At 36.9% G+C, this 17771-nt stretch overlaps 1 protein-coding gene across 1 annotated transcript; it reads left to right on the top strand.

The window, feature by feature from the left end:
• The first annotated feature begins 11582 nt into the window (after positions 1–11582).
• LOC105045380 (zinc finger protein GIS3-like) lies at positions 11583–12661 on the top strand. Its single transcript, XM_010923644.4, has one exon. It carries the CDS (start codon positions 11744–11746, stop codon positions 12479–12481), a length of 738 nt encoding a protein of 245 aa, XP_010921946.1. The 5' UTR covers positions 11583–11743; the 3' UTR covers positions 12482–12661.
• The last annotated feature ends 5110 nt before the right edge of the window (positions 12662–17771 follow it).

The following is a 17771-nucleotide window of genomic DNA, read 5'->3' as shown; positions in this document are numbered from 1 at the left end:
TCTCTCTATGACTCTGTGTTACAGACCTTGTGCCTGTGATGACAATCTTTGTTACCAAGCCATTGTGTGTGCTAAGTACCTTTACTATTTATTGATAATGATAAAATAGATTTTTCTTTTTTTTTGAAAGATTATGTTGTCAACAAACTTAGTCTGTTTGATGCTATTTTGTAAGAGAAGATGGCCGACCGTCATGAATGCGTTCCTGTCAATTCTGTTCAATTGTTTCTCATGAACAATGACATGTTAGTTTCATAATTATTTGTTCACTGATGACCAATTACTCACATTGCGACACAACATTTAATAAGCATCCAACACCTCATAGACAAATAGTTGCCTATTTCTCAAAGAGAGAAACAAATATTTTCTTTTTTACCTTCTCTCTACGATTATTAGACTTTTATATCAAGCTTTATCTATTTCTTATTGTTATATCATTCTATTATCACTTTCAATATTTGTATGCTTTATGAGCGATTGGAGAACTACCACCATTAGTGAGACTTATAAAAAAGATCACAATAAGCAAAGTATATGGGTTCTACCATATTATACTACAGTGCACATGTGTAATGTAACATAACAATTTCTTCCGAAAATTAGAGAGGATGGATATAGACACCTCCCGAATGAGTTCGGAGGGAGTGCGGGATGCTTTGGTGGTGTATATCAAAAATATTATTATATTTATTTTATTTTTATCTTTTCGAGATATTTTTGTTTCTATTTTTTTGAATTATATTCATATTAGAATTATATGAAATAATCATCTTATTCAAAAAAATATTATTATATATTGGCTTCCTATGTCGGTAAACTCACACGGTGTGGCCAGCGCAAAAAACGGCTCGGTCAAGTACAAAGCACAATTAATCCAGTTTGGAAAGAAAAGGAAAAGGTTGCCTTAAGATTTAATGGTATAATAACAGCTAAGACTTAAGATCTTTGTCAAAGGGTTTGTTTTGACCTTAGTTTCATAAGTTAGCTGGGTTTTATTTATGCTTATAAATATATAGCTCCTTGCATCTAGTAGATGGATTTATTTTTCACAATTGTTTTCAAAGTTCAAAGATTTATCTATCTTAAAGATCTTGCTAACCGATTCATGTCAACCAAAAAGCTTGCTAAGCCTTTGCTTAACGCCATCCCCTTAGAAGCATCTGGCCTAATTATGGATATTTTTTGTCCTAAGTGTCACGTGTCTCCATGTCCATCCATCTACAAACCTTAAACCCCACATGCAGGTGTCTAGGTGTTTCCATTGTAGAAAAATGCGATTAAATCTTGTCACCAGTGCATAGACTAAGAACTTATTTCATGGGCTAATTGTCAGTACCTCTCTCTCTCTCTCTCTCTCCAAATCTACATGATGGAATTGATGGGATTCTTATTTAAGCCTCAACATTGTAGACCATATTCTAGGTTTAGTTTTATATCGTGTCCAAATTCAAGCATTAAAGTATTCGTGTGGAATCATTTCACATGACTTTAAGTGAGATCCACCCAATCTCTATCCGTTTATTGTTTAGTGAAAGCAGATAATGTCATTTGGAAGTAAAGGGATTATCAAAGGCCCAGCTTGCTTGGATTGTTAAAACTTCCTTTGAACGTATCTTAAAAGAAGATATTAGCTCAATTATTAAGTCAAAGGCAAGCTTTGCAATGAGGAGAGAGAGAGAGCTGTTAAGTGGACGCATATGTATTATATAAGTGGAAATGGATGATATCATGTTGCATTAGTATAATTAATGTCTCATCGGGTGAATTATTTTCTTCAAGAGAACAACTTGGTGGGCCTTGCTTGTGATTCGAGGTGATCTTGGTGTGCCATCTAAGTCCTTCAAATCTACAACAAAACAAAGCATGATTATGGTCACAATGAAGTGTTCGATATTGGATAGTGGAGGCCACCTGGACAAGAAACTTATTTGGCGGATTGACACTAAAGGTAATTGTCTTTGTTGATTGATATCAAGCTAAAAACATAGAAGTAGACCTTTCGATGACCTAATGACCATCAATAATAAGAGTTAAGGAGAAAGCAGTTTACATCCATAATCTCTAAAATTAAAATTGATGAAATATCCCTTTCAATTGGCTAGGAGATGCATCCAGAGCCACTAACCTTAATTTTTTTTTATTTTTTATATAAAAAGCAATGTGGACTATATTACTTCATTATACTTTCAGTAATTGAGCCTTTAAAGTCTAAACACGAAGAGGTGCTAAGCCATGCCATATGGGTTACATCTTCGAGTGCCAAACTAGTGGATATGCCATCATATGATGAGGAGGATAATGTTTGGAGCACTATCTTATTGGAATTATCTGTTCAAATATTTGAAAAGACCTTCTAAAATTTGAGCATGAAACCTTTATCAAGAGAGCACCTAGTAGACTATAGTAGAGTTTGCATGGTTATACCACTTTTCTAATTTCCATTAAATCGATGGTCATAGTTGTAGAATTTTCTTTTAAAAGATAATGTGAATTAATTACCAAATTCATAGAAGCTCTAAATCATGTTTAAAAACTATGGTTATATTTTCTTCACCAACACAACCATGTGGCTGTCAACAACATATAAAGACTAGATTTTGCTCTTCTTTTTCTATATGCTATAAATGTGACAAAAGTCTTAGAGCTGAAAAATGAAGGTGCTTTCGTATATATAAGTTGTAGGGAACCCCACATATTTTTTTTTCTTTTTCTCTCTCTTTTTCTTTTCTTTTCTTCTTCCTCCTCTTCTTCTTCTTCTTCTCCCTCATTTTTTTTTAGTTTTAGTTTTTTTTATTTTAGTTTTAGTTTTTTTTTTTTTATTTTGGGGGTGGGGGTGGGTGTAAGAAGGGAGGCCACATATGAGCTCACGCCCTATTTGGGATTCTCATCAAACACAATGGGAAAGCAGACTGGATGCAACCTTTCCTTTTGGTTCCATGCATTAATGGGGAGAAGACCATGTGCTTTGGTACACCCTAGCAAACTACATAGACATCTACACAACACAAGTTTCATCATAGATATAAGTGTTTGCTCAAATTTAGTTGAGTCATGACCCTACAGAGTCGCATTTAGCCTACGACAAGGAAGGACAGGACGGAGAGAGACAGATAAAGAAAGGCCTGGAATATGAGGGATGCTGGTGTTCATTTAAAATCAATGTGGCAACTTGACTTCCTATATCACTTTGGAATTTGAGTAGCTTCAGTATGCCTAACATTGGAGAATCTAGTGGATGGAGTGGTAGATGGGTAGCATGATTGCCATCTAAAAGGGTCACTTCAGCTGCTTTCTTTGAGGGAGACCAACACAAGAAAACCCAAGGTAGGGGGGACTTCCACAAACCCAAGCTCCCAAGTCCAGGAAAAGGGACCTTTTAGAGATCATATGGGCCCCTTTCTAGATCTATGAGCACTATTAGCGGAAGTGTGTAACACGGAAAGTCGAGTAAGTAATCGCACAGCTGATCAGTGATCTCAAGGCAGAAGGAAGAGCAATAGGGTGGTGAACTATCAGCCCGGTTACTTTTTGTGCAAAGGATGTGTTGTCAAACAATTCTCCAGTCATCTCTAATTCCATTTGTCTTGTGGGTGAAAACATCTATATATAGAAGCTGTCTTGGTAATTTTCTAAAGTGGAATCCTATGAAAGTGATTGGAAGCGTGCAGTGCCCACATCATCATGTAATGCAATAGCCATCCATAGCGCCTTCGATTGCCCCTAAACCTCCTATTGTGAGTGGACACCGCCACATGGAATGCAGTTGATGGCATGGTGGTGATGTGATAATCCATCATGGGTTGTGTAACAAGCACAAAGTTATAACGGATCCATATTTTTCAAACAAAAAAGTATGTGTGTGTGTGTGTGTGTTGGACTATTCAATGTAGGCTCTCAACCCTCTAGGGCGATGATATATGTGACGTATTAGTACCTAGGGATAAAAAATTACCAATATTTCATTATTTATTTATCTAATCTATGTTTGATCATTATTTTCTAATATCATTTTGTTAGACTAATAATTTATCACTTAATTGCATCTTGTTAAAAATTCATTTGATATGTAAGAAACTTAAAAGGGATTTGGAATTTTGGGAATAAAATTGTTTGGTATGATTGAACTTCGAAGTTGTTTTCTATCTGAGTCAAGCTTAGGTGGCAATTAGGTCGCAGATGCGATCATCTAGATTGGTTAATCTTTTATGGGAGTCCACAATTTTGACTCTTAACAATAATTCATCTAGTTGCTTAAAACGTACTCAGGAGAGAATATGAGAGTCAAAATGCTTCAATTGACTCTTACATTATACAAGATTTGTATTTAAACAGAATACTGCACACTAATTCTCATGAATGTATTTATATAAGATCTGTATAGTACATCTAATTTACTTAAAAAAGAGAAGAAAAGTCAAAAGGCAACGCGGATACTATTGCTCGATAGCTTTAGAAATCTACCTATAATAGTCGCAATTTGTTGATGTCACTGTATTTTGTGCCCAAAGAAGCTAATCAAGAACTAGACCGGTGGTAAACAATCACAAAAACTACTAGGAGGAGGATTCTCTTTTTGCGAATGAAGAAATTATAAGAGGATATATCAATTTATATTTATAAGAAAACATGAAATCGTGTCACATTAATTAATTTTCAATTTAGACGCTTGTTGCCTCCCATTACAAAAGAAGAAGAACCATCACCTCACTAAGTATTTAAGCAATCAATTAATACGAAAAAAGAAAGGGATGTTTATCTCAACCCAATTGATGCAATTATGGAAATACAAATACCTGACTGTCGATGCCATCTACTAAGATTTCATGAATTGGTCTTGTGAAACGTCGACTCTACCATAGGCTGACCCGGTACCACGTCAAAACAATTAATTAATTAGTGGGGTATAGATCATGGAGTCGGAATCAACAATGACTGCCTAAAGAGGGAACAGGGTGGGCCCAGTTTGGGAGTTGGGAGAAGACTTTGGAGGAAGGAAGCAGGCAAAGTGAGTTTGGAGTGACGCACATATATACTCTCTATAAAGTTGGCGGAGATTACGATAGGGATGTGAGCCCCCTTCTTTTGAAAGGCTCCTTTTCTTCATAGTTAGTAAGATTCGGATAGATCTCCCGCCGAGGCAAAGAAATGTTTAGACCTATTAAAATAATAAAGTAAAGGAAAAGAACAACACCATGTCTAACGTCAATCACGCCAACATCCATCAAGCCTTGATCCCATCAGCAATGCGTTAAGGTGGTGGCCCGCTTACCCTGATATCTTTCTCCTTTTCTTTTTCGAAAGATAACTTCTTGGTCACTTTGCCAAATCCATGCTTGTGTTGGTGCACCTTGTGAGTGGGAATTCTAGTTGCACCGAACGACTTCGGCACCCATTCTTGCACCACGAATGGAAGCATGGTAGATAGGTTAGATGATTAGCATCAGGATTGTATCTTTAACATGAAAGAACGATTCTCCATGAATCCATCATTGGATCACGGATTGCATAGAACTCAAGGCACTCCGAACTCTGGCATTCATCCATCTGCATCGATCTCAAGATGACCAATTGGTCCTCCGATCCAATGGTGAATTCGTGCGAAGGAAGATGAACCTTTCTTTCATGCAAAAGATGCAACCCTTAGCTGAATGATTATGTAGGGAGATATAGTCCAGAAGACTCTTGTTAACTCCACTTCTGTTTTCTATGTTATTGGATAGATTACTTAACATATGCACAGATTCAATCAATCTTAGGGTTTATTACGATTAGTCTGCAGTCTCATTTTTTATCAGGCATTTATTCTACTTGTTGGACCCAGCATTTCAGTGTTGGCATCATATTAGCCTATCAAGGTAGCCATCTTAGGCAGTGGGATGTATCAAGTATATATCTCGATTGACATTATTACTCTAAGCAGATCAACACCTACCACCCACTTAGGTTGTTGAAATTTCCAATTCTTAGTACTCTAGATGATCCAGTTTTTTGTAGTCTGTGGCTTTTCTCACTAGATCGATGAAGCGCTTTGGCAGCTCTTCCCCATCATTTTTTCTAAAAAAGATAATTAATTAATAAAACATGTCTTAATCTTTTACACATGAAGTTAGAAAAACCTATATACCTTTGAAAAATATATATAGAAGCATAAGATGACACGCAGAAACCATGATCTGTCTGTCTCTCTCTGTCACTTTCCACATTCATATGGTTTCCGAACGAGAGAGCGGGTATCGATCTTTATCGAATACATGGACATGTCTGGGCAAAATATTGTGTTCGGTGAGGTGGATACGTTCTATGGACGTAAGTTGAGGACCGTGGGACCGTAAGAATAGATCGGGTTGGAGACACAAAGAGGTGTTGGCTAAAAGTCCTTGGCCTCCGGCGGTCGGCTTCTTCCACGCTAGCGATGCATGAGTCGTCGCAATCTTCCACTGTTCAATGTCCTCTTTAGGGTGGGGAGTTGTTCTGCCCGTGAACCGAGTGTTGCTACTACAATAGTGTGTTCCAGTGACACACCACCTGTTGATCTTACTGGCAAAGTAAGCTTCATATGTTGTCATATGTGGGGGTCCATCATCAAGAGCAACCTCGATTATTGATCGATCGAGCATCCATGTCGCGATAATCAGGGAAGGCATGCATACACACGGACAGCATTCTTCTTCTTTTGTCATGGCATGCCCCGTCCTGGGGCAGGTCGAATTGGGCGACCGCCCCATGCCCAGGCCCAGGCCCAAGTCCTGTATTGATATTCCAATGGGGTGCAAGAATAATTTTTTATAATATTATAATAAAAAAAATAATTACATAGGTTAATGATGGATTTTATATGCTACTTAACGAATATATCTATAAAAAATTATTACACGTAAATTAATATTTTTAATGATAATTAATGTTTAAAGTATGTTAATTTTTAATAGAGAAAGTCTCATTTTTTTATTTAGCCCCAGGTCTAAAAAATATCAGGACCGATCCTGCATGTCTGCAGGCACAATATGCTTGGCATGTTAATTCATGAGGCGCTTAATTTCGATGGCCTACATATATAACTCTTACTTGAACAATGAGCTTGTTTGAGTCGGAATTGCTATTCTATGACAACGAGGCGTGACACATGAGCAATGCTAGCTTAACGTAGAAAATGAGAAGTTCTTGGTTAAAATGGTTCTACTAGGTACATCTGGACCAACTAATGGAAAGTCATCACATTATTCAGGAAAGTGAACTTTTTTTATTCAAAGTCACAAAAATTGTCAGCTGGCTAATTAATCATAGTTAATAATAAATTTTTTTTATTTAAAATTTTCAATCAAATTAAATTTGGATAGCAGTATATCTTTGTCCAACAATAAATAATATGGTAGTTTCTTATTGTATGGTCCAACGTACATGTGGTAAAATTGCTCTAACCAATAATTTCTCGTAGAAAAGAAGAATGTTGAAAAGGTAGATCTAGGCCATAGAATGTTGGGTAGAATTAGGATGTTGCTATATTATCATCGGATAATTAGGATCCATTCTTTTGAGAATAAAAAATTTATTTAGAAATCTATATTTTTTAGATAAATATTTTTTAGATAATATTTAGATAGAAAATTTTTTATTATTTTATACATTGAAAAATGGCTCAAAAATATGTTACTCATATTCTTTTGCATTTCTAGTTTACTGAATAAGTTGCTAAGATCTATCCATATTTCTCATAAAACCCTTTGTTATATAAATATTATTAGATATAATTATATAGTATAATATATTATATTTTGTATGTTATAATATATCATATTATATAATAAATATTCATAAGTATAGATAATATAATATAATATATATCATAATATAGTATATAATATTAATATACAATAATATATTATTATATTATATTATATTTTGTTATAATAATAAGATAAGATATCAATATTATATTATAATAAGATAAGATATCAATATATTATTATATCATATTATTATTGTTGGGACAATCGGATTTGCTCCCCCTGATTCTACGTCGGCTCTCATATTTGAGATTAGCCATTGTTCCATACCTATATAAAAAGAACCAAGAGATCCCAAGAGGAGAGGTTCTGAAAGGGAAGAAATTTTAAGAATTCAACTTTCATAAAAATCATCTGATCGAAGCAACATTATTATGATTGAACCAGAGATATCTGGTCAAAATATAGTAATCATGGCTGAACTTGAGTTATCATAGCTGAAAGAACATCTTCATGGCCGATTGACAATTTTCGTATCATGGTTGACTGACCATCTTCATAGCATATCTGACTGAACATCTTCATGCCCGACTGACCATCTTCATCTCATGACCGACTGACTATCTTCATGATATAACCGACTGAATATCTTCATGATCAACTGACCATCTTCACGTCATGGTCGATTGACCATCTTCATGATCAAACCAGCATCATAACGATAATTGTTAAACAACCGACTGTCGACTGTCAAATGATCGACTGCCAAATATATAATCACGATATTACAATCATGAGTAATAACTACATATCATGATCATTAGTAGGTATAAATTACTCACTAACTCCATGATGGGTTAACTACCCCTTGTTGCTATAAAAAACGAGATCACATGTTCGACAGTTACATTCGAGTCATCTATAAAGGGGAGGTAAGGGAACAGATAAGAAAAGGCACTTTTGGACCAACACTCTGCTATTTTGATTATTTTATCTATTATTCACTACTTTTCACTGACTTAGATATCGGAGGATCCTCACTAGATACAATTTCGGTCTGTGGACTTCTTTTGCAGGTTGCTCTTCGCCAGAGCTACGTGCAATAAGAGATTGGCCACAACAATTATAATAATATATTAGATAAAAATCATTAAATATTATTATCTGATAATAATATAATATTATATATATATAAGGTAGTATTATATGTCATTTTGTTATTATTATAGGATTAAGGGTAAATTAGGAATAAAATAAAAAAATATTTTTTTGATTGATGATGAGAAAATAACTTATCCACTTCTTATATGGGTAAGATTTTTTTTTCATTTTATAAATATATGCTATCCATAAAAAAATAATTTATTTATTTAAAAAATATAAAAATATAAATAAATTAGTTAATAAAAAATTATTAATTTTTTTTTTATGATATTTATCCGCCAAACAAGGACTTCTTGGGATAGAAGCTCCCACTTTGAGGTCAGGTAACAAAGGAGCAAGCCCTTGAATTGGCAGGCAGTGTAGCCAGAAAAGGCAGCTCTACTGGACAAAATCGGAAGAGATATTGCTGGTGGTTAAATAGAAGCTTGACGATAGTGATGAGACCGTGAGATATCCACGATTTCTAGAAGTTTTCTGGTGGAATAGGATATTTGTCAAGTGTATACAGTTGGTTCTAAGACAAATATCCTGAAGCTAATTATAAGTTAGTGTTTTACCATGTCTTGTCCTTAGTGGTTTTGTTCCACCTAGAGTCAAGAGTCATTTCTTGTCTAAATCAAGCTCTAAATTAGGTAGCGTAAGCTCCAACACAAATTAATGAATTGAGTAGTGAGAAAGTCTTGCTATTATTCGTTCCTTCTCCTCCGTACATTAGTGTGGACTCCCTCCATCTTTAATTTCTATTTTGCTTTTTATTTGTGTGAGTCTGGTACACGCTCATTGAAATATAATAATATACGGATGCTGGTACAATATTCTAGGCCTAATTCACTATAACAAAAAGGTGGTATAATTAGTTGCAAACACATGGATCGAAGATCATGGACGTAAATTGGATTGTTCTGCCACCACTATCAAAATTTAGAAGGCAATTTGGAGGTTTTAGTTTCTTGCCTTCAACATGGATATTCGAACATGAAAATATATCACCAAGACGGTGATGATGATGATGATAGTGACAACAATGACAGCAATGATGATGCATGGGCTAAGCATGATGAAAAAGTTTAATATTATATAAAATTTATTTATTTTAATATGAAAATCATAGAATTGAAATGGCATGAGATGGTCGCTATGGCAAGGCAGTATGCTAAAAATGCATGTTGAGCCTTTGCAATAAATCAAGACATTCCAAAGAAAAGTATGCATCGTATCAAAAGTCTTTAGGTGCACAAACAATGTAAAACCCTACAATGATGGATAGTAGAGATTGATTGCATAGAGCATTGATGGTTCAATAAGACAATAGCTTGTAGGTCCCATCAAAAAAAAAAAAAAAAACTTCTCTCTCTAATTTGCTTAAAATAGTAAAAAATAAATTTTATAAAAAATAATAAAAATAGCAATCTACCTTTTTCAATTTTAAAACTCTAATAAAACTATGATGGAAGACTTTTATGTATACAAGTGAAGTTTTCCGCTCTAAATATAAGTTCGACTCCTCTTCTAGTTAACATATTGAATTTCTCAAGAAATAGATAAATATAAAATAATTAAAAATTATATAGTGATTTGGTAAGAGAGAATGAAGATTTTTTTTAAGATGCTCAATTCAAATCTCTCAAAAAACTTAGAAAAATTAGAAAAAAAAAAAGATAAAAATAAAGTCTTGATCTTTTTTTATTGATAATCTTAAATTGAGATATATAATCTCCATCTATAATAGTGGGATTTGTTCTTACATAATTTAGATCAAATTTTTATCCTAATTTGAATAAGATTCAATTTTTCAAAATAGATATGATTAGTGAAAATATATATTAAAAATTAAAATTTTATAAAAAATAAATTTTAATTTTTATATTAATTTTATTTTTTAATTAAAAAATATATTTAATAAATTTAATTATATTATTTTGAGAACCAAACAATGAGATTTAGATTGAACCAACAATCCTTACAGATTTTGTATGCATAAGAAATTGTGGATGCCAAAGCTATCCCAATAATCCAATGATTCTTCCTTACGTTTGTCTCCATATGAAGTAAAGATCCCTTTAATAAGTTTTCTGTGGGCCGGAGGGTTGCCTCTTTTTTTGGTGTTTCCGTTTTTGGTTTTTCACAAGGTATATCTCACTACGTGACAGTCACCCAACTATCAGGCCTTAATCAAAGTAACACCACCTACTCAATGCCACTAGTAATGATGGACCCATGCCAATGGACTATTATTTTTCGGACGGGACATGTTAAGCCAAGAGAAATATCATCAGCTACCATGCATCACTATCCCATCTACCCCACCAAAAGCAAGGAGAAGCAACGCAACCAGGGTGGTTTTGGTAAAAAGTAGCAGCGGTGAGGCAAGGAAGTCCCAAGAAAATAAACAAAGAAAATCATGCACAGGACAGCCCGGGACAAACGCATGCAATCTAAGTCTTCCCGAGCCTTTGTAGCATATCTTCCCATCATCACCTAACCCTCGGGATGTCCGCAACCAACCATGCCCTCCCCTATTCCACTATATAGCAAATAACAACAATATATATAATACTATATATATACACACACACACACACACTACCATTATTTAAATCATTGGTCCGATCCATCTCTCTGTAAGCAGCTGTGACTCCTTCCACACCTTCCACATCATCTTAAATCTCCCCTTCTGCTGGTATAAATAGACACCCTCAGCCCGTCCCACATGCGCTCCATATGCCTCTTGTCTTCTCCTCCTCCTCCTCTTCCAACCTCTCTCTCTCTCTCTCTCTCTCTCTCTCTCTCAACCTATCTATAGTTGAGAAGGACTGAGATGATAAAAGTAGTGCTATAAGGATTACAAGGAGATGGCAGGGATCCAGTGCCAGCCCAAACCCAGCACCACCAGCAGCCCACGCCTGAAGCTTTTCGGCTTCCAAGTGTCCGAGGACGACGAGGCCGACCACCAGTCCTCGCCCGAGGCTGCTGCCACTTCCGATCCCTCGTCCACCATCACTGCGGCCACGGCCTCCGGCGACGGGAGGAAGTACGAGTGCCAGTACTGCTGCCGGGAGTTTGCCAACTCGCAGGCGCTGGGCGGCCACCAGAACGCCCACAAGAAGGAGCGCCAGCAGCTGAAGCGCGCCCAGCTCCACCACAACGCCGGCGGCGGCAGCCACCGCTCGCAGCCCGGCACCCTGTACCCCCGCAACCCCATGGTCTCCGCCTTCGCTCCCCCGCCCCACCTCCTCGCCGTCGGCGGCGGCGCAGCCGCTCCTCTCGTGGGCCCCACCTCCTCCCCGCCTCCGGCCACCAGCTGGGTCTACTACTCCCGGGCGGGCCCGCCCTTCCACCTGTCGCGGGGCTGCGTCGTCCCCTCCGCCGCGCGGGCGTCGCCGGCCTACTCCGCCTACTCCCAGGCCCCTTCCGGGTTGCATGGCGCCAGCCTCCGCTGCTACGATGAGGACCGGCCGGTCGAAGAGCCCTCCACCGCCCGGTTCCCCGGTTCGGCTCCTGGTGGCCGGGCGACGGACCCGCCGGCTGATGGTACGGACGAGGCGTCCGGGCTGGACCTCCACCTTAGCTTGGCTCCCGCTGGCTCCTGACTCGGTTGCGACTTGGACGCTATCATGGACTGATCTCTCTCGTATCATGGCATATGTATGAATTAATTCTGTAGTGGATTGGATCCTGTAAATTGCGATTATTTTTTTGTTCTAATTTCCATGATTCTATCTGGTTCCATTCAATGAATGACTTCTTCTTATGACTAGAATTGCAAATCTATAGCAAGAATAAATTATTCTTTTGTTCTATTAAAAAATAAATAAATGGTTAATACATACTGTATTGCCACGAATGAGAACGGTACGACCTTTAACTGAGTTGGGGAGTTGACCCGTTAGAGAGGATTCGCCTGCAAAAGTTCACCTGAACTAAGCTGGTACGGATGACGTCAACAATACACTTGAAACAGGTTCACCACAAAAAAAAAAAAAAAAGGTTGGACACGTGTCACACGGCAGGGAAAGTACAGAATTACGTGGTGAAAGAAGTAAAAGAAGTCATCAGATCGGATCACGACGTCGTTCGTTGATTTTTTTTTATTTTATACCGCAGAGGGTTCCGTCATTGTACGACGACAACGCTCCTCCACCTCCTCCTCCCCATACCTTTTATTTATATCGATCCAGTACAAAGAAAAGAAAAGGTGGCAGCTATTTTTTTATTTTATATATAGGGCCTGTAACAACGTATCGTATTTTAGGTGTGAAGTTTAAGGAGCAACTCCAAATCAGGCCTCACACCGTGGGGGGGGGGGGGGGGGGGGCCCAAAGAAAAAAAAAAGAAAAAAACGAGAAACTCGATCAATCATTCAATCCACTTTTTAAAGTGCATACAATATAATAGTCAAAATAAGCACGAAAATAGCCGCTTCGTTGGATCATTCCAAGATACGTATCGCTTAAAATAATGTTTTAGACTTAGAGCAAGTGCACTCTGTTAGACTCACTTTGATATATATAGTAGAGACTAGAGAGTGGCTGTCAGAAACCTAGAAGGAACCATCCGTGATTTAAGACTGATTTGTCTTTCCACCCGCCCGTGAACCAACTCCATATAAACTTGCAGCCGGCAGGGGTCCTGCAATTTAAAATATAGCTTGGGATCTTTTTTTGTTGAAAGCCACCTTCTTTTGATTTTTTAAAGATTAATTGATGGTAATATTTTGAATAGAGGTAACTGGGATGGAGCCAAATATATTATAAGAAGTACAAGTGTAGCCTTAGTTGCAGGAGACAAAGTTAGATTAATTGTTTTTTTTGGTAAGAAGTTAGATTAATTGTTTGATATTGCAGTTTCAATGGCAAAACTTAATTCATACTGTATGGGAAGATGTATCTTATGCAATAAAAATTTTAAAAGCAAATCATATTATCCTTGAAAGAGACTCTTTAATAGTTATTAAATGGCTATTTGGATTAACTCCTTTCGAGATTGATACTCATCGATTTTGATAGGATCCTAGAAAAATAAGAATATGTCTATAATTTTTTAAAGTCATACATATTATAGAGAAACTGGTGGCACTATAGATTGGATGGTGACATACATTGACTAATCATATCAGATCAATGTTTCACAAGGTACATTTTATTTGAATTAGGATTCAATGTACTAAACTATAAAGCATAGGTCAAGGGTCAAGATCTGGCTCAACAAGTGAACATAAAAATTACTAACTGAAGCAAAATATTGGGGTAGCAGGCTGAATGCTAAGATAAATTTTGAAGCATGGATTGGACATAGAATTGTTAAACCAAATGGTAAAGGCAATTGGCATGGAGTAAGACACATAGAGGAGCTTAAGTAATTATCAAAATGTAAAATACTTAGAATGTATTTTTCATGAATGGTTATCGGCCTAAAGCAAGTAGTTGCATGCAACTACATCGAATAGTTGATAAATATATAGCTAATAAAACTCACAATGTGAGGAGTGAAAATAATTCATGAGAGTCAAATTAGGAGTGATAACCATTAGGAAGAGCACAGAATGGCAAAAGTTGAAGAATAGATGAGAAGTTAAGAATTAGACATGCGTCCAGCAATTGGAAGACCATGCATAAATCTAAAATTATAAGCATTACCACATTTTTATATTTCTACCTCTTTTACTTTTTAATAATATATTAGACTTCATATTTCCTTTAGATTAACTTAGTTTCTTAGTTAGCGTTTTCTATTTTAGTAGTGAAAATCATTGAAGGTTTAAGATAGTGGAACCCACAATTGTTTCTCTATCCTTTCTGGTTCAAATTGATGATACATCTACACATTGGTCTGACCCTTCTTGCATCTAGAAAAGCGGCTAACACCATCTATTTTCTTATTTTGAATATATCTTTTCTTTTTAAGTCAAAAGTTTTATCTTTTTAGATCCTTAGGAAGGGCAGTTGGTGGAGATACTAATCCAATTAGATATATTATTTTGGGGATAGGATTTCCATGCATGAGTCAGTTTGGGTTTAGTATAGGTAAGCAATACCTTAAATAAAAGTGATTTAACTAGCATGCCTAAACTACCGTTATTTTTTCACATTTTTTCATCCTTTCTTTTCATTTTCCTTCTAACCCCTGTTTCATCATCTATCCCCAACCACACACATACAAAATGTACATATTTTGTAAGTGCATGCCAAGAGCAAATAATTCTTCCTACTAAACCTATTTAATTGGGTTCTTGCGGCTTTGTTTTTTGTCTTGCGGAGGAAACCCTAACCCCAGAATATCCCATTCCATGGATAAGAGCGAAGCCAACGTAAAGCTAAGTGGAACCCAGACAAAACCTAATTACGAATACTTGTTGTATTTATTGTGACTGGTACTCAATGTGTGCATTTCGAGAAAATATTCATTATAATGGAGACACCTTATCAAATTTTTCACAATCTAATGAAAATACATATATTTCATCAGTGTTATATATTTTATCGATTTTCATGAATGATGTCTCATATTAATCATCGATTTTTGATTTTTGATTAGATTGTGATAAGTTTGACGTGATATTACTATTGCAACAAATATCTGCTCGTGCACTTCACGTTATGAAAAAGGGATTGATGGCCATGATTACCCTACACCGTGGTTGCCAAACTCCCATCATCTTTTCTTTTGTAGCGCAAGCCCGTCCATGGCACTTACTTACACATGTCGTGGCTCCAAGTTAAACATTTCAGATAAAAATAATAAAAAAAGTTTAAATAAGTTCGGAAGCTTCACTGCTTAAAATCAAACTTCCAGTTGTCCAACTCTGGATGATTCTTTATGGTAGATACGAGTGAAGTTGATAAATTAGCACGTCTTATATGGAATGTAGAATTTGAGAACAAAAGCCAGTGTTGTTAATTTGGATCTATATGGTTGCTAAGTTCTAACCCACATCAACCACACCACCATAATTTAAATCCAGGCAGTGTTAAGCTTCCTTGTACGTTACTGGACTAGCTGGGCTCAGTCGACAGCATTTCTTGTGCGGTGGAAAACAGATCTCAAATATGAAAAGTTGAAAACCATAGTTGTTGAACTTTTCGTGGAACCCGTGGACGTGGTTTCTTCTCTAGAACTGCGTGACGCCTCAACGCTTCTTGGAGGTGGTTTTAATCTGAGCCTCAAGTCATGCACATATATCTCCAAGTTTGAATCTGGGTCACTTCCTTCGGGTGGTCTCTCTCCCCCCGTGGAGCTAGACACAGAGAGAGATGATTCGTTCTTTACCTCAGCATTTATTGGCCAAACATTTGGACAGGCAAGAGTACCAGATCCTCTTGCCATCTGCGCACTCCAGTTTCTGGACTAAACGCACCAACTAAACTACAATATAAATTCGACCGACGTCTTCACATTGCATCATCCAGAGGACCTAAACCTCCAAAACTTGACAAATAGCGTTCCTGGCTTCTTTCAACACCCATATCAAATGACGCAAGACGGTACAGAATTCCTGTGCTGGCTCTTTAAGTGCAGAGCTAGCTTCTCAAAAGTCCGCAACCAACCAGAGTCATAATTCCATGCCTGTTAAAGAGAATAGGATAACCTGTCCTTTACCTTGTCAAATAAGCATCTGGCCAAGGTTTCAATTCAAGTGCGTCGCTATCCCTAAGAAGGCCACCGAAGAGACAAATCTAAAAAGAGTAGATACGCAAAGGGCCGCCATTAATGGTTCCGTAAAGCCTCTCCATAGAGTCCACAAGGATGGGCCCACCGTTAGATTTACATCCACATATCCGGGTATCGAGTTCTACCGTCATCCACTAGCCGAAAGTCGTAGGATAAAATTGTTAATATACGAGAGCGTGTTACGTGGAAGGCTTTGAGCTTTGAAGCAGGCCTGGAATGAGAAAAGGCTTCCCAAGGCTTCTTAGGATGGTAGTAGGGTCAACAAGGAATTTGAAATCAAAGAGGGGAATGGAAAGAGGTTCCCACCTTACGATAATGCACTTGGAAAACTTGGATTTGAGGGAAAGAAGCTTCTTTCTTGTGTGCGTCGACGTAACTAAGTTATCATCCACCGCACTTCTTGAGAACTGGTTGGCTTAGGAGGCAAAGGGTCAATTCCCTCTTTTGAAAATCAGCTCACACAATGCGCCAAAGCACTCAAAAATTGTAGGATCTCTCTCTCTCTCTCCCCCTCCTATTGGTATGGTTGATGGAGATCCATTTCTTCCAACCTATCAAAGTGAAACACCATGATTAGAGGAAATAATTCACCAGCCTTTTCATTACTATAGTCACATACCATTATGTCTAAAAGAAATTTTTTGTTGGACTCCGTAAACGTGCGGCTTGCATGAACCCTAGCCTGATATGTGTGTACATGGGAGGTCCATGCATGACAAGTTCCGGCTAGCGAAGATATGCTATATTATGCTTATTAATTCCTGGTCTGAATTGCTGTTATCATTAGGATCTCTTTACTATGTATTTCGGGATTTAGTCAAAGAATTATGCCAGAAGATAAGGGTCTAGTGGCATGGGGTGAGCTATGGGTCTTGGCATCCACTTTTCATTAAACTCTAGGAGTGTATACAATCAGATTTGGTCTGGTTTGAAGATATTCTTAAATCAAATCTGTAAATTATAGTTTATCAATTTTACAAACTAAATCAAATTATTTTTTCATTCAAACTATACCGACTAGACCGGTGAATTACAGTTTGGTTTGCTTTGATTAAAGGTTTGACATATTGCAACATGAAAGATAAAAAATTTTGAGAAAGAAAAATATTCTAGCCAAATAAAGACTGAAATTGTCAGGATAGCTTTCAAACCTATGTATAGCTCCGATTTCTGGAATCATTAAAGTGAAGATTATGCCTTAAGGTTTTATTG

This window comes from Elaeis guineensis, chromosome 2 (genome assembly GCF_000442705.2).
Source record: "Elaeis guineensis isolate ETL-2024a chromosome 2, EG11, whole genome shotgun sequence".
In the NCBI taxonomy this organism is placed as follows: domain Eukaryota; kingdom Viridiplantae; phylum Streptophyta; class Magnoliopsida; order Arecales; family Arecaceae; genus Elaeis; species Elaeis guineensis.
Note: the sequence above shows the minus strand (reverse complement) of the source record. Positions and strands in the feature narration are given on the sequence as shown.